We start from the raw sequence: 23,646 nt of genomic DNA on the forward strand, positions 1-23,646 counted from the left end.
GTGGTTTTCTTACTTCGTATTTATTCACATTTTCCCATTTTCCGTCTCTTTTTCTTCTTCTTTTTTTGTTGCCTAAAGTCGACCTAAAAGTAAGGATTCTAAAGTCATGGAATCATGATTCCATTATAAAATTTATATTATTTTCAGTATTACAATTTTAAAACATATATTTGAAAATAGTTTCTCCAACATATAAATAAATTTAGATATCTCTTGTTTTAAAAAGTCAAACCCATGGCTTCTCATATTTTGCCAAAATCTTACAAGAATGCTTATATATTGTGTTGCTTAGTTATTTAAAGTAATGACATAATGTTTGTTGATGTCAATGAAAGGGATTATTATGCATCCAATAAAGGAGGCTACACGTATGGATGAAAATTAAAGCCATATTGAGAAATTAATTTGATGTCCACAAAGAAGGCATAGATCGACTATTACTCATGAGGAAGTTTGCCATTGCCAATGTCAATATCAATGCTCTACTGAAAGCCAAAGTCTTGCTATTACCCTAAGAGCATAAATATCGGTCCATTTGTTATGTTTCTTAACTGTACACAAAGAACACCTTGTCAGATCAAACCGATAATTGTTAGATAGACAAAGTTCTTACACTTATTTTAAAACGTCTCTCTGCACACACACACGAGGCTTAAGTGCCACATATATAAAGGGATGGCTTTTGTTATTTTATTTTATTTTTTTAGTAAAAAGTCAAATACCTAAATTTCAAATTTCTTTAAATACTTTATGAAATTTTGAAATAACCAAATACTCCTTTGAAATTAATAAAAGACAATCAAATATCCCATCAAAGTCAATCAAATATCTCCTGGAGGGGATATTTAATTGAATTTTGACAATTTCATAAGAGTATTTGCCTATTTCATAATTTCAGAAAGATATTTGACAAAATTTAAAATTTCAGGCGTATTTGACCTTTTACTCATTTTTTTCACTTCTTTCAAAATACATGATAGTAGTTGTTATTATATTATTAAATGTGACAAATTTTAAAGTATTTGGTTCGGATATTTAAAAAATGTAGTTGAGTTGTTTAAATAATTGAAAAATATAAAAAAAATATAAAATATAAAATGGGTCCATTTAAAGAACTTAAATGGGTTCAATGGGAAAAAAAATTCCATTTACCCCTACGAATAATACAATATTCCTAGTTTATCCCTTTTATTATTTCACCTCACCCCTATATTTAGTCGATGTTACTAACAAAAAAAATATCAAAAAAGAAATACTTTATCGGAATACTTTATTTAATCCGGTTCACTTGAATAGAGTGTCCCGAACACTTGAATAACCGTGTAGGTAAAGAATGCTAAAGAGTAACTTTAAGGGCTTTAAATAGTAATCCCTCCGGTCTCAAATATAAGAAAAGATTCTTTTTTTAGATTCATTGAATCATTGATGTATATGGACTAAAATGTAGACCAAATACACAAATGATTCAATGAACCTAGAAAAAGTGAAAAGTCAACGCATTAAAATTCGAAATTCTTAACCCTTTTTAATAAATTGTTTCTTTAATTAGAAACCTTAAAGAATGTCTCGAAAGCACTCGTTAGCAAGACCCAAAAAAATGCATACCATAACACTTGAATAAGGTGTTCAGGTAAAAATAAACTGGAACAATTCAATAAAGTGTTCCCGTAATGTGTTAAGAAAAGTTTTAGTTAATACAACATGACTCCATATTTAAAAGCTCAATCATCTCTAAAGATAATTAGACTTAACTTTTGATGGCTTTCAATCTTTCTCTGAATTTTTTATTGTTTGAATTTTCTAGATTTGGATATTTTTGGTTATGAATGATTTTTTTTTTTAAACGGCAAAATTTATTATTGATCAGATCTCTGCACAAGACGAATTGGTTATAAATGATTGAGAGGGGGAATGGTAGACGGGGGTATATGACTGTATGTTGTCATTCTTGATCATGTTGCTGCATCATCAAATCACCTCTTTGCCGAGAGGACAATGCCCTGCCTAGAAACGACATGGAAGATGGCGTTTAAATATAGAGTCATTCAATTTTGAAACTTAAGTTTTTTAGTGTCAGAGTTAAGGTACCACAACTGCAGTTTAGAGATCCTTGAGCTTTTAAATATGAATTCATGTTACTGCATCAATTAAAGTTTTTGTTACACTTTACCGGAATACTTTATTGAATTATTCCGGTTTGCAATATTTTTAGAAAAATGTTATTCAAACATAAATTTTTTAACAAAATTACAATAAATTTACCTTTTTTTTTAAATATTTGTTGCATGTTTCGATATATGTGTTGTGAGTAGAGAAAATACGATGTCGTATTTTTATCTAACATTTTGATGTTTATATAACACATCTTTATTTTTACCTGAACACTTTACTCAATTGTTCTGGTTTGTAATTTTCTTACTTGAACACTTAAATAAAGTTTTCCGGTTTCCAATTTTTTCCCCTAAACACTTATTCAAGTGTTCAGAAGACTCTATTCAAGTGAACCTGATTAAATAAAGTATTTCGGTAAAGTATTTGTTTTTTAATTTTTTTTGTTTGTAACATTGACTAAATGCAGGAGTGAAGTGATAATAAAAGGGGTAAAATAGGAATATTATATTATTTGTAAGGATAAAGGAAATGTAGGGATAGAAGGAAAAAATTTCGTTCAATGGATGTGGGTGCTTTAAAAAAACCCATTCTACACCATTTTGCTAATAAAATGACTATATTATTTAAGACTATGAAACACGAACTCTGACACGGATACTACGACACGACACGGATATCGTGACATCTTTAACGTAAAAATTATAGGACACCGACACCGCTATCATATTTATAAAATATATAAATTGAGAATCAAAATATATACACGTAAATTTAAGTAGAGGAAATTATTTCTTAAAAAAAGTTATAAAACTAGATATGATAGTATTTTACTTTTATTTATCCATCTACTATCGAAAAAACTAAAAATATTGTAATCAAAATGTAATGTTTTCAATGCCTCTTTGATCAATAATGTTGTTTCGACACATTTTTAACTATTGTGGATATGTCTGATATGTGCATGAATAGAATATACGCAACGAAAAAAAATTGGAAACACTTTTTCCGACATGTTTCCTACGAGAGTCTTACAGGCGTCGGACACCAATCATAGGAAATGTCACAGTAAAAGAAAAATTGAATTTGAGATATCCGACATAGTATCGTACGAGTGTCTAATTATAGAGATGTTCGTGCTGGATTCAGATAAAGAAATGATTTATATTGGGTTTTTCATCATTAGTGGATGGTTTTTTTTTTCAATCTATATCTATAGGTTCTCAATGAGCCACATCACCTCCATTTGATGGATTTATTTATTTTTGCTTATTTTCTTTTGTTGTTTTCTGCATATGGATGTGGTTTAATTAGTTTTTTTTGGATTCTTGTCTTTTTTTTGTTTGGACTCTCTTCGTCCAAAAATAATTGTCGCATTTAACTACTGCACATTTGCCGATACACAATTTTAATCATTAATATTTTTAGTTATATATTATTAAAAATTCGAACGGTACCCTTTTTTTATTATGTGTAGATGTACAGTTATTTGAGGTGTAAAAAGTTTTTTTTTTTAACAAAGAGGGTGTAAAAAGTTAAACACTTGCGTTATTAGATAATGGGTTTGCATATGCCTTGATAAAGTTCAATTAATTGGACCCAGTTTCATGATCATGGTGGTGTTTTTTGTTCTATTGGAGACATTTCCAGAAATTATATGACCCTAGAAATATTTTTGTTTAAAACTATGGATAAAGAGCAAGTGAATATTAATTTTCCTGTAAAAGTTCAAAATTTTCCCTTTATATTTCACTTTTTTTCTGTTTTTAAATGAATAATAAATAGAAAATTAAATATTGAAGCCGGGTGAGGCCCAACAACAAAAAGAGTTGTTCAAGTAAGCCAATATGATATAAAGGCCCAACAAAAAGGTGTATGCCTACCTCTAGGGTTGATCACAAATCTACAACCTAACTTAAAATCAACATAACTGTGAATACATGGAAGTATCTAATTTGAGTCCACAAGAATACTTGGTTTAAATAAATAAATAAATAAATCGTATTTGTGCTTTCTTATAAATTTTATTGAAAGATTTCTGCCTCCTCTTGATCATATTGTTTCTTTTAGTTGTTCTATAAGTACTATACTTAAGCCAAAGGTCTCGCAAAGCTTAATTTTTCATGTAAAAAGAAAAGCAGTCTCACTTTTTAGAAATTGTTTTTCAACAATAATCTCTACTTAATTATCATAGAAAATACTGAGGTTAATGAAACAAATATTCTTTAGTGTTTAAACACGGACTTTCTCATAGAAAGTTATTGATGGAGAAGTAGCAATGCTTTGAAATGAAATGAATCACGTATTGTCTGTTGGATATTTTCATATAATAATTTATTTTAAAGTTATAATATTATTTTATATACAATTATATAATATTTTTTAGGTAAAATTACATATTTAGTCTTTTATCTTATTATTTTGTAATATTTTGGTCCTTTATCTTTGTTTTGTAACACTTTGGCCAGTTATCATATTTTTTTGTAACATTTTGGTCCTTTATCTTTTATTTGTAACACTTTGGTCTTTTTTGTTAAGATTTAAATTAAAAATAAAGGGTTTATATGTGAATGTTATCTCTATATACTAAAGGATGAGTGGTTTTTCAACCACCATATGCAAACCCTAAATTCTTGTCCAATCAAAACCATACATTTTTTCATGTTGCCCAATCACCAAATGCCACCTCTAGGTTTCCATTTCATCTAACCTAATTTGCTTGTCCTTTGTAACCCTAATGTTCTATCCAATATTTAATTGACACTTATTATATGCTTAGAAAATCACATGTTGTCAACTAGAAGCTTCTATATGGTTGCAATGATTCAGCCTGCATCAATTCTGTTGGACCTCTCCTTACACCAATTGGAAGGCTCCACAAAACACAAGATGGCAGCAAGTAAACTAACTGAATGAGAACCCAGATTTGGTTCAGCCCACAGATTTCATCTCTCTGTTAAGAAAGAATCCCACCAATTCCCCAATCCTATACCCTCAACATTCTCAAACTCTTTCTCTCACCCTCCATCTCGTCCTTCACAACCACCACCACCACCACCACCACCTGTGAGGAGTGGCCGAGTGAGAGATTTTCCGGCGGGAGACAGAGAGTTCCGGCCGTGGAAGAGAGTTCCGATCGATATAGAGAGTTCCCGTGGCGTTTTGCGGCAACACGGCGGTGGTTGGCGACGGCAGTGACGGAGCTTCTTTCTCCTTCTTTCCTCTGGTTCGATCTTACTTTGTATACATTTATTTGCTTCTTTTTTTTTTTCTGTTGCTTTTTTTTGTTGGTGAGAATGGTTGAAGATTGGAGGTGGTGGTGATGTGTGCTGGTTATGGTGGATGGTGATTATCTCGAAATTCATCTTCTAGATTTCATCTTTCTCAATTTGTGAATATTAATCTCTCTAATTGGTTTTCTGTGTTGTTTTTTGGCAGGCTCTATGAAAGAGGCAGCTCAGTTTCAATTTTTGGGCTCTCAATTTTAGGTTTGGTTTATGTTTTTCTGTTTCTTTGCTGGATTTTCTTCTATTTTTCCTGTATCATTCTTGCTGATTTGTTCATCATCTTTTTGCAAAGAAATAGAAGCCTCATCCCATCAATTTGAGTTATAGTTATTTGGATTAAATATACATTCTACTTAAGTTACAAACAATAGAAGTTTTATCATGTCATTATCTTCTTGATTATGAATGATGACATATTTAATAAGTTTGATTGATGGGACAATGACAAATTTAAAAGTTTGAAACAATTTTTAGTGTTTTAATAAGTATGAAACAATTTCTTTCTCATAGTAAATAATCTCTTTTATTGTTATAGGTAAAAGATGATTTGTTGAGTATGTACCAGAGAAGGTAGACCTATATGAAGGCATGGATGAAGAATTTAGAAAATTATGATAAAGACAGTGAAAAAAATCTGAAGTCAAGGTTTGTTTTTCACTCTTAAATTTGAAAACTTTTATCCTTGCTTGGTCAACCTAGAGTGCTACACATTTGTATTGCTGTTGGACATCTGTATTAACAGATGACTTCTGACTTACTTTTAGGTACTTCTTCGGATGCTTCGAAGTTATTACCAACATGTTTCTCAGTACGAGAATTCGCTTGTGACAAAATTCTATGGGGTACATTGTGTCAAACCAATTGGAGGCCAGAAGGTATGGCTTTGAAGATACATTATGTTTGTTTCAAGTGATTGTCTCTAGGTTGCAGAAACTGAAAATTTGTTGTTATTGAAAATCAGACTCGGTTCATTGTGATGGGCAATCTTTTCTGCACAGAATATCCAATCCATAGACGATTTGACTTGAAGGGATCCTCACATGGCCGCGCAACAGATAAAACTGCAGAGGAGATTGATGAAACTACCACCCTCAAGGACTTGGATCTCAATTTTGTATTTCGCCTGCAAAGCAATTCGTACAAGGATCTCATCAAGTAAGTTGTTATTTGTGTTTTGGTTAGAATTTTCTGTGCTGCGACTTAGCAATGAAACATCAGGCATATCTGTTATATTAAACATGTCCTGATATTTTGTCAAGGAAAATTGAGCGGGATTGCGAGTTTTTGGAAGCTGAGGGGATTATGGATTATAGACTTTTGGTCGGCATGCATTTTCGTGATGATAATACAGTTGACAAAATGGGACTGTCACCGTTTCTTTTGCGCACTGGTATTGATTAATATTTCATTTTTGTTTATATTGTAGATGAGTTTAATGTAATAGTAGCAGAACAAAGACTTAATATTATATTTTTTCTGTTTCTTTGCTGGATTTTCTTCTATTTTTCCTGTATCATTCTTGCTGATTTGTTCATCATCTTTTTGCAAAGAAATAGAAGCCTCATCCCATCAATTTGAGTTATAGTTATTTGGATTAAATATACATTCTACTTAAGTTACAAACAATAGAAGTTTTATCATGTCATTATCTTCTTGATTATGAATGATGACAAATTTAATAAGTTTGCATAACTTTAAGTATCCATTATGCATTTTTGTTCACTTTTTCCTCAATTTATTCTGATGGCATTTATATTGGGCATTGATAGCCATGCACCACATATATAGAACTATTTTGATGGTTTTACATTAGTTCATTTACTTCTGCATTAAAATTTATTAGAATGGTGTAAAGAATGAACTGAATTCTTCTTCACTCACTTTATGTTTCAAAATATAGCAAAATAACTACATTTGGTACCCCGCTGATCACTTGATCCATGGAGGCTTTGTTTACAAGCACTGGTGTTCAAGCATGTTCAAGATTCAATTCATATAATGGTCTTTATCTTTCTAGAAGCACTGTGGTGTATTTTAAACACAATAACATGGATTCTTTACAAGAAACTTTAGAGAACATTACTTCTAAATATAAGCACACCAAGAATTTGAGTCGTTATATTGTTGTTGAAGCTCTCAACCAGGTAGATATTTTCTATCATGTTTTTATTAGCTTTAGACATCTATATTGTGTTTCCAAAGTAATGCTCACAGTCTTAAGATTTAGTTGAATGAATTGCTTGCTTCAAGCATCACTCAATATTGGTTAACTACTTAATTTTGCTATATGAACTGCGATTTCTGCTAAGATAGCATGGTAATCAACAATTGCAAATTGAAGATATATGAAGTATTTAAACAAATGTTTTGACCTATTGGTGTTGCTGTTAGATTGGTGTCTGTTGCAAGTTTCAATATCGTTCCTTAAAAGACTATTGTTACTTGCCCTGGTTTCATCCACTACTCTGATTTGTAATAAGATATTATTTTTGTAGTGGTCATACTAACATCTACTATACTCATATGCCTTGCCTGTGTGAAAACTCAAATTGCTTGATTAGTAATTGTTGACATTTGTTTCCCTGTAAATTTTTCAGAACTCTGGCCAAATAGCACCCTTAGATGATATGGTGGGAACTTTTAACATTTGAAAGAATGAGACAGATAGAGAAAAATACTGAAACGGATGGCTATGAATCAGAAAATGGAACAAGGATTTACATGTATAATAAGGAGATGCGCCTAAAAATCACAGCTTTTATTTTTCGAAGATTATTCCTCAATCAGTTTGTTCTCGGTATGGTTTAACGATCGGTGTAACAGTCGCTCCAGCTGTTCGTGTTCTTGTATGGATATGTCTTCCTGTTGCTTATCCAATTAGCAAGGTGACACATACACATTCTAAACATTTTTTTTTAATCAACCTAGACCATATTTAATTTTTATGTCTTAATTATTCAGTTGTTGGATTATTTGTTGGGGCATCGACACGAAGCCCTTTTCCGTCGAGCCGAGTTAAAACACTTGTAGATTTACATGGTATCGAGGTATGTATCACAGTGCGCAATGTTACTTTGAGACAATTTCAGAGACTAATAATTTTGGTCCCTTAATTTTTTCACATTATGGTTCTTAATATGTTTGGATTAGGATGGAAAATGTGGTGAACTAACACATGATGAAACAACTATCATTGCTGGGGCACTTGAACTCTCTGAGAAAACTGCTGGTGATGCCATGAGTCCTATAAATGAAATATTTTCTATTGATATTAATTCAAAATTTGATAGGTAAGTCATGTATCACAATAATTATAAATTTTGGAAGTTCTGGAAGAGGCCTCACTATGGAATTCCAGTGTATGTACTGCAATTTTTGTTTGGGTGTGGGTGCATACACTTGTACCAGATCTATTGTTCGTACATTCAAATTTCTACCGCTATTTGTGATTTGTTGTAGTGTGCTGCAGGTTGAGAAATTAGATCTTATAACTGCTGCTATGGGACATGCATTGGCCACAAAAGGAGGATTCTGTACCAGAAGTGCGAGAGTTATAGATCATCAAGTATGGTAGTCACCATTTAATTTGCATTTTCTGAAATGTGGTATATGGTTTGATGCTTTTATTTTGAACTTCATATCCTAAACACACTTATTTTAGGGTGACAAAATTCAAGCTACGAAACTTTAACTTTTAATTCCCCCCTCCGTTGTTTAGTCATTTTCTGTATAGTTCAGATGCAACTGATAGGCTGAATGATATATATTGTTTTCTTCCTTTAAGGATTAATTCCTACTTAGCTTTTCCTACATTGTCTGTTTCTAATTGGAAAGTCCACGTGTCCATCCATTTCAGGTTCTTATAAAATTGGTACTGCATCTGAATCTGTATATGTAAATGCAGCTTACATATTTTCCAAAAAAGATCTTTCTCGGTATGTCTTTCAGCTTAGATGTTATACAAACCCAAAGCATGCATTTAATCGTTTAGTATATAGAATGAGTCATTATGTTCAATTATTCATGTTAAGCTAATGAATCAAGTTACCAAAACATGTTAGTGATGTGTGCTGCTTTATTATTTGACCTTGATATGCAGGCCTGCTATACAGCTTCCTTGTGCAAGCAAAGCTATTGTAGGTAAGAGGAATCAACCCTAGAAGATTTGAAATTTCTAGATTATTTGATGATTTATTTTCTAACATTTGATGAGATTGTGTTTTTGCAAATAAAAGGTGGATTTTGATCTAGCTTGAAGGTTTTGATCATCTGTTATAAGAGGTAGTTCTCTTCTTGCATCTCTTTATATCTCCAATTTGGTTTTTAGATTTTCATTTCAGATTTTTTGATTTGCAGATTACTACTTATTGGCTACTAGAGATCGAATCAGTAAACTTTTATTTATGGTTTAATTGATTCAATTCAACCGCTTGAACCAAATGACTTAATAAACAAGTAATTAATAAAAATGAAAACAATGAACCGTTTGAACCAACCACATTTCAACTCAGTTCAATCCGGCAATCCTCTTCTGTGATGGTCATTGTGACTATTGTATGTTCCTATTTGCAGGATAAATTGAGGCACCATGTTGTTTTTGACACACTCAAGGGTGATTGGATGATTGCCTTTGGAAATTGGGAATTTGACCCAATGAAGCTTAGTAATCCATTCCCTCACAATAACAGAAGTTCAGTTCACATTTGGCAGGGCTATGAAGATAAAGTAGTACCCTCTCAAATTCAAAGATTCATTTCAGAGAAGCAACAATGGATACAATATCATGAAGTTGTAGATGGTGGTCATTTGATTTTACATTATAGTGGCTTAGGCGAGGCGATTTTGAAGGCACTTTTACTTAGGGAAGAAGATATTTCATATAAACCTAGATCATCAAAATCTGTATCTTAATTTTGCCACGACTTTTATCATAGTCCAATGTTTATTATTGGTTAATTTTTTGGGGAAGTGCCAGATATGTAAATCACATTCTTTGGTTGAAAGGAGGAAATTATCATATACAATCATGTATACTGTCTTTATTCTTTTTTGAAAGAAATGTTAGAAACATGTTTTTTTTTTTTTTTTGCTAAGGACACTTTTTATTATTGGGTGAAATTTAATGCTAGCACTACTAAAGAGAGGATGAGTTCAGTATGAGACTTCAATGTGAGTTCAATATTAAGCCAGGTTATGATCAAGGAGCCATGGTTAAGGGATCCCTCCGAGTATCGATATAGATTCGTAATTTTTGTATCCTTTTTTTTTGTGATAATTTTTGTATTCTTCTAATAGTGAGGTTTATAATCTATGCGCGCTGCTAGAGTTTCTTAATTTTTGCGCTTTAGGTCAGCCTCTAATAGAGTGTTTCTTAATCTATGCGTCATATAGAGTTTCATGATACTACGATATTTTAGCATTCACATAGATTCATAATTTTTATGCGTTCTTGATACAAAGGTTTGTAATTTCTGCGCGTCGCGAATATTATTTTTTAGTTTTCGCACCACAAGTATCCACAATGGTTCGTAAATTTTTTGTGCTTACAATATAGACATTTATGATCTCTGCGCGCCACTTATAGAATTTCAGTTAATAGAGAGGTTCTTGATCTCTGCATCATATGTCAACCTCTATATATCGATAGAGAGATTTATAATTTTTATTCGACACAAGTATCCACAATGGTTCGTAATTTTTGTATCCTTCTAATAGAGTTTCTTAATTTTTGCGTTTTAGGCCATCTTCTAACAGAGAGTTTCTTAATCTCCGTGTCATATAAGTTTCATGATACTTCGATATTTGAGCATTCACATAGATTCGTAATTTTTATGCGTTCCTGATACAAAGGTTTGTAATTTCTGTATGCCGCTTATCCAAATTTTTAGTTTTCGCGCCATAATTATCAATAATGGTTCGTACTTTTTTTGTGCTAACCTATCATAATTTGTACACTTTATTACACTACATGATATATACATATTGCACCATATCCTTTACATCCATGATTGATATATAAATGATGCTCCCCCTAAGAAATTTACGTATGCTTATGACTAACTTCATTTGGCTCATAGCATCCATGATTGACAACAACCATGATTGTTATATATATGACGTTCTTCTAAACCCGTGCATCGCACGGGTCGGTTACTAGTAAAAGATAAAGACCAAAATGTTATAAATAAATAAGATAAAGGGACCAAAGTGTTACAAAAAAAAAGATAAAGGACCATGTTACAAAAAAAATATAAAAGACCAAAGTATTACAAAAAAAATAAGATAAAACAAAATGTGTAATTTTGCCTAATTATTATTATATTAATTAAATTCCTTTTGACCAAGTCATGCATAATGCTAAATGCATGGTACACGTTTTTTTTTTTTTTTAAACCAAAGGTATCCTCCGCGTGCATGTTTTCTATTCATTTTAAGTCTTCAAAATTTAATTTATATTAATTACACATAAGTAAATTATTACTTAATCATCTACAAATCACGTCACTTAAAAAGTATTAAGGCTAATTTGTATTAAATTTTACGAGAATAAGTAAAAGTAAATTTTGAAAATGAGAAAAATGAATTCTTTTTGCTTATAATTTGCGATAAGAAAACATGATTTTTTTTCTTATCTAATATGGGACAGAGAGAATATTAACGCTAGTTCAATTATTGTTAAGCTAACTAAGATTTCGAAGTTTTCTTACTCTCTCCTTAATTAGGAAAATGGATCATCTCCTTCCAATTTTCCTACATCTCTCTCCTTCCTCTCTATCTCAATTAGACCTATTAACCTTAATTCAACCATTTTAGTTCAACTATAATTCCTCACAATCATTCTTTATTCAATTAAACTTGAACTCGAGTCACTTAACACATATTAACGTTAATTCAAGTATTGTTAAGCAGAATAAAGTTATCAAGATTCCTTACTCAATTTGACTTACGTTACTCGATTATACCTATTAACCTCAATTCAACTAATTCAAGTATTGTTAAATTGGGGTATATTTGACTTATTGTTACTAGGGTGTACCTCAATTCAATTCAAATAATTCAACTAATTCAACTAAATAATGTAGTTAGGTAAAAATTCCTATGCATTTTCTATCTATTGAAAAATTGTAAGGGACATGTACATTGTACAGGTAAGTTTAGGGATAAAGATTTCTAGATGTTTTAGAACTTTCTTGTGTTCTGTTTTTTTTTTGGTTATTTTGTATAACGGTTTTTAGTCACTGATATAGAATATCTCTCAATGATGTTTACTAAGTTTCGTTGGTTGCATTGCATCACCTTTAAAACATACAAGAATTATTGCATCAGGTAGATTGAGGAGGAGATATTCGGCATGTCCTTGAAATTGTACGGCTGCATCAATTTTTATTAAATTATAATATTAATCAATTTTCATCTAAACGCTTTTAGGTGAGCTTAAATTTTTTTATTTTACCTAGAAGCACAATAGCTAATTTGGATAAGAGATATGCTTTTTCAAAAAACTAAAACCAAAATATTTTACAATTTCATAAATTAATAAGTAAGTGATCGAATCACAACCCATTTAATATAAGAGTCAAAGAAAATTAAATTCAACATAATACCTAATTAATCAATCTCTTAAACAACAAAAAAGTAAAAAGATTACAAATGCCTAATCTTTTGTTGTCTTATTATCAAAACATAATACCAAATCTTAATCTGTCACTATACATGCATACGTAGTAGACCTAGATATAAAATGTTAGTAGTTTCATCTAGTCTAGACAAATAGTAATATACAAATAACCTAACCGTTTAACACAAATTTCCTTAAGCGGTAGTCATCATACCAGTGCTATTGGAAAACTTCAAAGGCTATTTTTATCATTTGTGGACATGACTTCATAATATAATCATAGGCCTCACCCGACGACCCGCCAAGGATATGCTGTAAAACAAATATGCAACTAATTAACAAACTAATCTATATTACAATTTAGTACAATGGGGGATATAAACAATAATGCAGGTAAAAACATTAATTACCCGGTATCACTTATGGTCTATGTGTATAATAAAATTACTTTTGAAGATCGTTGATGACAGGAATTTATGACGTATTTTTAGTACAGTTTTAGGTAGTTTTGATAGATCAAAAGGCAATTATTGGAGCAAAAACCTAGAGAAATGAAGTTACTTGGAGAAGAAGACAAGAAATGAAGAATATGCAGAAAATATCAAGAAAAAGGGTAAAAATGTAATATTGGGATGCATTCCATCGTGCCACGATGATATTCATCGTGGCACGACGATTGCTTAGCCAAGAAGCATTCTGCCGCCTATCCATCGTGGCACGATAAGTCTCATCGTGGCACGATGGAACCTTGCACAAGAAACCCTAGCCGTCATAACCATCGTGGCACGATGGGCCTCATCGTGGCACGATGGTGCGTGGGAAGGAAGCTACTTTTTCACTATAAATAGAGCCCTCCTCCTCATCATTTTACACAATTCAGAATTGGGAAACACTTTTCTCAATAAAGAGCAAAGGAGGAGGCAAGCTCTAGGGGCTAGGAAGGTTCTAGGAAGGGACTTCCCTCAACAATTGGGAAGGAAACTTCGTCAGCATTGCAGGTTATTGGTATGCATAAATACAATTCTTGTAATTTAGTTATGCAAATTAGTAACTAAACTTCTCTAGGTTAGGTGAGAAGATGAACTCCCTTATGTATGCTTGGAATATATAATTGTTTTCGATCTATGTGTATTTTCTATTACGGTTCTGTCATTCTATTATTTACGCTTTAACCCGTTATTCTAATTAATCATGAAAGTTAGAATACGTCTATAGGATTAATGTTAGTTGCTAAATTGACCGCTAAGTATTCGTACACTACTTAGTAGAAGTCTGGTGTGGACAATTATCCCGAACCATAAATAATAGAGTTAGTAATTAAGGAATGGTAACAATCTGACACTCTCAGCTCATGAACTCGCTATAGAGGGAGGCCAGGGATAGACGGAAGCAGACCATGCCCTAGTAGTAGGTCTGTACAAGTTCTTACTAATAGTAAATAATAGTTAATGAAATTGCATGAATCAGTTAGTATAGGGACGGTGACAGATTCTCTTATTAACTAGGGTAATAATTATATTACTACTAAAATTAACTATCTGTGGCAGAATGAATAGAAAATATAATATAGTAGGTCAGTTATCAAGCAAGCATAGGGGAGGGATTGGAAGCACTTAACCTACCTTTCTCTTCTGAATATCAATTTACTTACATTTATTTACTTTTAATTATAAACAATCAAACTCTCAAACCAAAGCGGAGGCAACTCAAAACACCGTTCTTAAAGTAATTTAGTGGTTTTGGCGCGATCCCTGTGGATACGAATCTATTCCGAAAGGAATACGGAATTATTACTAGACGATAGACTGGTGCACTTGCCAGACGACAGTCAATCGTAGAAAAAATTGCACTATCATAAGTAATTTTGGGAGTATTCTTTTTACAATTTTATAGAGAGATAATGATTTAATTTTTTAGAAATATTTATTGAAGATCGTAGAAAAAATTGCACTATAATTAGAGGTATATTGATAAAGAAATAATTAATGCTTTTAAAAATTTGAAATGAGTCTTATAAAAAGGGACAAGAAAAAAATCTCAAAATGGATCTTATATTGAGGGACGAAGATAGTATTATCACATAACATGTATGAATCCAAAAGTCATTTAATACATGCAGAATTAGAGAGAAAAAATTATTCAAAATATATATTGGCGGTGTTATGAATTATTGTAGTTGGTTCGTGGTATTCTTAGTAATTAATATGCATGATTCGAATAATCATATTTACTACATGAAAATGAGGAAAAATATATTGTATATGATTTACTATATTTAATTTTTTTAATTAAACTTCGTAATGTATTAGTGGTGTCGTAGTTGGTCGGTGGTGTTCTTGATCATTGAGATATATTATTCCAAGAGATATATTTAATACATAAGAATTACAATTAATTAACAAACTAATCTATATTAACAAAATATGGAACTAATTAACAAACTAATCTATATTGCAATTTAGTACAATGGGGGATATAAACAATAATGCAGGTAAAAACATTAATTACTTATAAATGGATGGAGTATTCTTTTTACAATTTTATAAAGAGATAATGATTTAATTTTTTTAGAAATATTTATTGTATATCGTAGAAAAAATTGCACTATAATTAGAGGTATATTGGTAAAGAAATAATTAATGCTTTTAAAAATTTGAAATGAGTCTTATAAGAAAAAATCTCAAAATGGGTCTTATATTGAGGGACGTTGATAGTATTATCACATAACATGTATGAATCCAAAAGTCATTTAATACATGCAGAATTATAGAGAGAAAGAATTCTTCAAAAAATATATTGGCGGTGTTATGAATTATTGTAGTTGGTTCGTGGTATTTTTAGTAATTAATATGCATGATTCGAATAATCATATATTTTTTTTGTTAGGTAGCCCAGTGGCTAGAAATTCCACCCATAATGTGGATACGTGGGATGACTGGCAGTGGCGGAGACACCATACAGCATGCTCGGGCACGTGCCCGAGCTGCCCAAACTATTATTATTTTTTTTTTTATATAAATAGAAGCCAGAAAAAGATACACTAAAAAAATAAAGAAAGAAGATACGCGTACGACTTCCACTCCACCGCTCTGTAACCAAAGAAATCAACCGCTCTCGTTCTTTCTCTCTCGGCTAGTCTTCGTTTCCTTCAATCTCTCGCCGCTCAATCTCTGCCTACTGCCACCGCTCTCACTCTCTCTCGCTTTCGCAGAATCGCAGCCTAGCCTCTGTTTGAGGTAAGCAAACCCTAAAACCTTATTTTCTTCCTTGCTCTGTTTGTTCCTTCTCAAATCCTAACTAAACTTGATGGTGTTTATGTTTCTGTCTCTGTTTCCTTGCTCTATTTTCTGTTTATGTTTTTGTTACCTATTAAGTTGTTTTGAATTTTAAGTGATTATATGAATAATTGTTAAGCTGTTGCTCTATTTTCTGTGATTGTATACTTTGAAGTTTAAAGATTGTTAAGTTGTTTTGTTTTGAATTTTAAATGTTTCTATTTTCTGTTGTTTTGTTTTGAATTTTAAATTCGTTAAGTTGTTTCTGTTAAGCTATTTTGATTGTTAAGCTGAATTTTTAAATTCAGTTTCTGGTTCTGTAACTCTGTTATTATATTTTGATTGTTCACTTCAAAGTTTAAGATTTCTGCAACTTTTATTTCAGAGATGATGAGGTTTTTGGTTCCTAGAGCAAGTATTGAGAATGTGAATGTTGTGCAATCGGAAGCCGAAGTAGAAGAACCACCACCTAATGTGGTCAATGAGTTTAATTCAAATGAGATTGTGCGTGATCCGGGTCTTAGGAAACAAATTCATGAGTATGCTCCGGATATTCAAGACCAAGTGAGGAGGGCATATATATTGAAGGGTCCAACACAACCAATTTTGGAAAAATTTCCTCGCACTCAATTTGCTAGAGAACCAAGAACAAGGGCATTTTGTAAATCATGGTATGAAAAGTATACATGGATAGAATATAGTGAGTTCAAGGATGCAGCTTATTGTTTCCATTGCTTTCTCTTTAAGAAACCCGGGAGGAGTGAGCAATTTGGTTTTGAAGTCTTCACCAAATCCGGATATAAAGATTGGAAGCATGCATCTAAAGGCTTGCAAGGTCATGTTGGTGGTCATGGTAGTATGCACAACTCGTGTATGAAGGACTATGATGATTATAATAATCAAAGACAAAGTATAGGGGCTAAGTTTCTTAGAGCAACTAGAGAATCTGAAGAATTGTATAAGATTCGTTTGACTTGTTCCTTAGATTGTTCAAGATATCTCATAGCACAAGGCATGGCTTTCCGTGGCCATGATGAATCCGTTACTTCTCTAAACAAGGGCAATTTTAGAGAGATGGTAGATTGGGTAAAATCTAATGATGAAAAAGTGAGAGATGCTTATGACCGTGGTTCAAATGATTGCAAAATGATTTGCGGTGACATTCAAAAGGACTTTGCAACGTCTTGTGCAGCTGAAGTTATGAAGGTGATTATGGGAGAGCTTGGTGATAGACAATTCTCCGTGCTTATTGATGAGTCACGTGATATATCCGTCAAAGAGCAAATGGCGGTGATGTTTAGGTTAGTAGTTGTATTTTCCAATTTTTATTACTTATTATTCTCCATGCCTCTGTAATTATTTAACCTTGTTGGATTTGTTTTTTAGGTTTGTGAACGACAAAGGGGAAGTTGTGGAACGATTCCTTGCTCTACAAAAAGTCGAAAGTACTACATCCGAGGCACTAAAGAATGCTCTTTATTCCATTCTTGATCGTCACACGTTATCTATTTCAAGGATAAGAGGGCAAGGATATGACGGAGCTTCAAATATGAGAGGTGAATTTAATGGTTTGCAACGAAAGATTCTAGATGAAAATCCATATGCTTTATATGTTCATTGCTATGCTCACCGTTTGCAATTGGTGGTTGTTTCCGTTACTAGTAGTTGCTCATCTATTTATGATTTCTTTGAGTACATCTCCTTGATTGTAACCACAACAACTGCATCTTGCAAGAGAATGAATGCTTTGAAGCAAGCACACCACGACGAAATTGTGTGTCAACTTGCAACTGGTGAGATATCTAGCGGAAGGGGCTTAAACCAAGAATCTACTCTCCCTAGACCCAGAGATACTAGATGGGGTTCACATTTTATGACCTTGATTCGTTTGGATCAAATGTGGGCCCCCGCGTTAGCAGTGCTTAGTACGGTTGATGAACTTGGACGTTTACCATCTCAAGCGGCGGGTTTAATAGAAAAAATGGAGTGTTTTAAATTTGCGTTCATTTTGAAGTTAATGTTAAAGTTGCTTGGTATCACAAATGAGCTTTCAAAAATCTTGCAAAGAAAAGATCTTAATATTGTGCTTGCCATGGATTTAGTTGATGATGTCAAAGCTCGGTTGGCCACATTGAGAGAGAGTGGTTGGGATGATTTATTTGATAATGTCCAAAAATTTTGTATTGCTAAAGGTATTCCGGTGCTAGATATGAATCAAGAAATACCGGTTCGGGGTCGTTCAAGGTTAGAAGGAAAGACTGTCACTAATCTTCATCATTACCGTGCAGAGATTTTTTATGTTGCTATTGACAAAATATGTGTGGAGATGGATCACCGCTTTAGTGAACGAAGTAACATTGTGCTTAGTTCTTTCTCATGTCTTGACCCCAAGAATTCTTTCTCCAAGTTTGATGTTGATAAACTTGCTCGTCTTGCTGATATTTATCATGAAGACTTTTCTAATAATGACCGTGGAACAATAAGGGAGCAACTTGAGACATATATAGTTCATGTTAGAAGACATGTATCATTTTCTACTTGCGAAGATGTTCAAAGTTTGGCTTTGAAGATGGTTCAAACTGATAAACGTTTCGTATTTCCATTGGTCTACAAACTTATTGAGCTGGCTTTGATATTACCGGTGTCGACAGCATCCGTTGAAAGGGCTTTTTCAGCAATGTCGATTATTAAGAATAAATTGCGCAACAAGATCAATGATGAGTGGTTCAATGACTTGATGATATGTTATACCGAGCGGGAGATATTCAAGTCACTTGATGATATTGATATTATCCGATCCTTCACCGCAAAGAAGTCTCGGAAAGGGCATTTACCTCCTAATTTTATGTAGTATACTATTGGTATGTTATATTTTATCCCTCTTATTTGACTCATGTTTTGTTGGTTTTTTCTAGTTTTTTTTTTGTTTTAACTCATGCTATCCAAAAAAATATTGTGGTTAAAATTGTGCCCAAGCTCCGCTATAATCCTGGCTCCGCCACTGATGACTGGGGTTCGAACCCCGACCCCCTGCATATATAATGCGATGTCCAACCAACTGTGCTAAGCTCACGGGACGATACGAATAATCATATTTAAAACATGAAAATGAGGGAAAATATGTTGTATATGATTTATTAATATTTAATTTTTTTAAATTAAACTTCGTAATGTATTAGTGGTGTTGTAGTTGGTCGATAGTGTTCTTGATCATTGAGATATATTATTGCAAGAGATATATTTAATACATAAGAATTACAACATTAACAAACTAATCTATATTAACAAAATATGAAACTAATTAACAAACTAATCTATATTACAAGCTAGTACAATGGGAGATATAAACGATAATGGTAAAAACATTAATTACCCGGTATCTCTTATGGTCTTTGTGTATATTAAAATTATTTATTAAGCGAAGTAAATCTCGGATGCTATTACCATCATACAATGTTAACTCATCGACGGTCATCGCATTCTGATATGCCATTAGCCTATCAGCTGTCAGCCATTAGCTATAAGCTATCAGTTAGTTTATCAGTTATCTACTATTTTTGTCAAACAAAGCCTAAATATTAGATCTTTTTGAGAAAATCACGGAAATTAAAAAAAGTGAATTATGGTATTAAATTTGTTGACAAATTAATACTCCCTCAATTCCTTTTTATAAGCAACAATTTGAAAAGGAAAAAAAAAACACATACCAAAGATCTTATTTTTTTATTAAAATTTTTGGAATATTGTAGATTGTAGAAAGAATTGCACTATAATTAGAGGTATATTGGTAAAGAAATAATTAATGCTTTTAAAAATTTGAAATGAGTCTTATAAAAAGGGACAAGAAAAAAATCTCAAAATGGGTCTTATATTGAGGGACGGAGATAGTATTATCACATAACATGTATGAATCCAAAAGTCATTTAATATATGCAAAATTAGACAAAAAAAATCTTCAAAAAATATGTTGGCGGTGTTATGAATTATTGTATGTCGTTCGTGGTTTTCTTAGTAATTAATATGAATGCTTCGAATAATCATATTTAATACATGAAAATGGGGAAAAATATGTTGTATATGATTTATTAATATTTAATTTTTTTAATTAAACTTCGTAATATATTAGTGGTGTCGTAGTTGGTCGGTAGTGTTCTTCATCATTGAGATATATTGTTCCAAGAGATATATTTAATATATAAGAATTAACTCTAATTAACAAACTAATCTATATTAACAAAATATGCAACTAATTAACAAACTAATCTATATTACAATTTAGTACAATGAGGGATATAAACGATAATGGTAAAAACATTAATTACCCGGTATCTCTTATGGTCTCTTTGTATAATAAAATTACTTATGAAGCGAAGTAAATCTCGGATGCTACTACCATCATACAATGTTAACTCATTGGCGGTCATCGCATTCCGAACACTCGGACAAAAACTGCTCCTATCTTAACAAAGGGGTGTTGAAAACAAGCAAAGAAATTATTCATCATTGTTTAGAACTACCACCAAGTGAGCTAACAATTTTAATTTGAAGTAAGAATACAAAAGAGGCAAAAGAACTTACCAAAGAGAAAAGCATCCAAACTCTTATTTGGCATCAACTCATAAACCAACATTTGCTCGCCTCTTTCAACACAACAACCAAGAAGTCTTACAAGATTTCGATGTTGAAGTTTTGAAATCACCAATACTTTATTCATGAATTCTTCTATTCCTTGTCCAGATGTTTTTGAGAGTCTTTTCACCGCAATTTCTTGACCATCTTCCATTATGCCCTAGATAGCGTGAAGAATATTTTACTACTGTATTGAATTTATAGTATACAGTGCAAAAAATTATATACAAAATTTTAGACAAAGTTCACCTTATATATTGGGCCAAAACCTCCCTTCCCAAGCATGTTATCAATGTGAAACTCCAGCACTAGAAGAAAATTTCTGCAAATCAACTAACTCTCGACTCCAATACATACAACCTATGTAAGGATCGTATGCATGTGCCAAACAAGAACAATTTTTCAAACAATCTGTTTCACACTTATTTTGATGACTTTTTTTAGAAGATTGTGTACTTCGTCTGTAAACAAATGCAACTTTCCTAGGAGGAGGAAGATGTGTAATCTCACTTATAAGCATCAAAACAAGAGTTGATATATTTGGCCTTTCTCTTGGAAGTTCTTGCACACAAAGTAGTCCTATGTGTATGCACCTCAACATGTTGCTCTCAAAATCCTCTGGCCAATCTATTGCTTCTTATAAAAATGAATGGAGGGAGTATTCTTTTTACAATTTTATAGAGAGATAATGATTTAATTTTTTAGAAATATTTATTGTAGATCGTAGAAAAAATTGCACTATAATTAGAGGTATATTGGTAAAGAAATAATTAATGCTTTTAAAAATTTGAAATGAGTCTTATAAAAAGGGACAAGAAAAAATCTCAAAATAGGTCTTATACTGAGGGACGGAGACAGTATTATCACATAACATGTATGAATCCAAAAGTCATTTAATACATGCAGAATTATAGAGAAATGATTCTTCAAAAAATATATTGGCGGTGTTATGAATTATTGTAGTTGGTTCGTGGTATTCTTAGTAATTTATATGCATGATTCGAATAATCATATTTAATACATGAAAATAAGGAAAAATATGTTGTATATGATTTATTAATTTTTAATTTTTTGTAATTAAACTTCGTAATGTATTAGTGGTGTCGTAGTTGGTCGGTAGTGTTCTTGATCATTGAGATATTATTTCAAGAGATATATTTAATACATAAGAATTACAACTAATTAACAAACTAATCTATATATTAACAAAATATGCAACTAATTAACAATCTATATAACAATTTAGTACAATGGGGGATATAAACGATAATGGTAAAAACATTAATTACCCGGCATCTCTTATGGTGTCTGTGTATAATAAAATTAATTATGAAGCGAAGTAAATCTCAGATGCTACTACCATCATATAATGTTAACACATCGGCGGTCATCGCATTCCGAACACTCGGACAAAAACTGCTATTATCTTTTGACCCAAGTTTACACAAAAACTGCTCCTATTAACTGAGGTAAGACTCGCATGAACTTTCACAAAGTATTTCTATTGTCGGTAAGTTGGTCACTAGTTATATTTTTTGTGCAAACATTTTTGCATTGACTTTTCAATATTTTTGGTTATCATAAAAGTTAAAGGAAAAAAATCTAAAGAAAATGCAGTTGCAACACTTTGTTTAAAATAGAAAGATTTCGTGAATTGAAAATAACAAAAGAAAGGCTTGAGTGTTCGGTTTAATATAGCCAATGAATAGATTTTAGATTTGATTTCTTCGCTTCGTTTATTGTTATTAATAGATCTGATTTTGATTTTTTTGTTTAAATGAAACAGATCAAAAACTCAAAATCAGAAGGCCGCCAGAACTGAGGAGAAGCGGCGGTCGAAAAGCAGAACAGCTAGAGAGACTCAATGGGAAGAAGAAGAACAAAGTTGTCAATGATAAAGGCATATGACAATCACATGACTCACTTAAGTCACATGAATTCTAATCTTACTCCTTCATTATAATCTAAGGGTCATGATTCATTTTCACATTCTCATATAACTTTACCATTCTCATAATAGGAAAGCTGGAGAGACTCGATGGGAAGAAGAAGAACAAAGTTGTCAATGATAAAGGCACATGACAATCATATGACTCACTTAAGTCACATGAATTCTAATCTTACTCCTTCATTATAATCTAAGGGTCATGATTCATTTTCACATTCTCATATATATATATATATATATATGGGGGTTGCTAACTTCCTCCCACCTAAAAATATGTGGGAGGAAGTTAGCAAGCCAACTCCCACAATGTAATGACCAAAATATCAATTCTATTTATTTAATCAACTATAACTAGAAGGATAAATTTATTCCAACTAGAATTAAAATTAACATTTTAAGATTTTAACACTAATAAGACTCTCATTGCATATTTAATTTAATTAATCTTCTTCCTCTCAATATTTTTCTAATGCTTATAATTCTATTCCCAACAAATGTTCGTCTTCTTTAAAAAAAAATTGTTCATCAATTTTGTAAAAATGGACGTTGGAAGTTCAATTGTTCACAAATTGATAAAAACGTTTTTCTAAAACCTAGTGAATTAATCATGCATATTTTATTTAAAAAAAAAAAACACTTCTAGTCTCAATGATATATGCTTAGACGTGTTCAAAAAAATGATATAAATTACTCAAATCATGGTGGTATGGGGTTCAAAGATCTCCAATCATTTAGTTACGAAACAAGCTTTGAATTTAGTTACGAAACCAAGCAATTTAA

The 23,646-nt window shown here is 31.8% G+C and overlaps 1 protein-coding gene and 1 long non-coding RNA gene across 27 annotated transcripts; both read left to right on the forward strand.

Annotated features, from left to right (window-relative positions):
• The first annotated feature begins 4,690 nt into the window (after window positions 1-4,690).
• Window positions 4,691-10,489, forward strand: LOC123888663. 26 transcript variants are annotated; one of them, XR_006802249.1, is made up of 16 exons: window positions 4,836-5,335; window positions 5,548-5,597; window positions 5,932-6,041; window positions 6,161-6,271; window positions 6,358-6,551; window positions 6,656-6,786; window positions 7,297-7,540; window positions 7,994-8,281; window positions 8,358-8,443; window positions 8,547-8,686; window positions 8,866-8,961; window positions 9,253-9,331; window positions 9,496-9,536; window positions 9,632-9,677; window positions 9,753-9,851; window positions 9,969-10,489. It is a non-coding gene; the product is annotated as an uncharacterized LOC123888663 (long non-coding RNA). The 26 variants fall into 26 exon arrangements; XR_006802247.1 differs by having other exon boundaries at window positions 4,837-5,454; XR_006802248.1 differs by having other exon boundaries at window positions 4,839-5,454; window positions 9,753-9,785.
• Window positions 10,490-16,674: 6,185 nt separating this feature from the next.
• Window positions 16,675-19,283, forward strand: LOC123888664 (zinc finger MYM-type protein 1-like). Its single transcript, XM_045937777.1, has 2 exons — window positions 16,675-17,590; window positions 17,676-19,283. The coding sequence occupies exons 1-2, from the start codon at window positions 16,677-16,679 to the stop codon at window positions 19,138-19,140; spliced, it is 2,379 nt and encodes a 792-aa protein (XP_045793733.1). The 5' UTR covers window positions 16,675-16,676; the 3' UTR covers window positions 19,141-19,283.
• Window positions 19,284-23,646: the final 4,363 nt, after the last annotated feature.

Source organism: Trifolium pratense, linkage group LG6 (genome assembly GCF_020283565.1).
Source record: "Trifolium pratense cultivar HEN17-A07 linkage group LG6, ARS_RC_1.1, whole genome shotgun sequence".
NCBI lineage: Eukaryota > Viridiplantae > Streptophyta > Magnoliopsida > Fabales > Fabaceae > Trifolium > Trifolium pratense.

Bases quoted from the DNA above. Each gene is read 5' to 3' on its own strand.
- LOC123888664 (XM_045937777.1), top strand. From the start codon at position 16,677: ATGATGAGGTTTTTGGTTCCTAGAGCAAGTATTGAGAATGTGAATGTT. The intron at 17,591-17,675 runs GTTAGTAGTTGT...TTTGTTTTTTAG, and splicing joins CAAATGGCGGTGATGTTTAG to GTTTGTGAACGACAAAGGGG.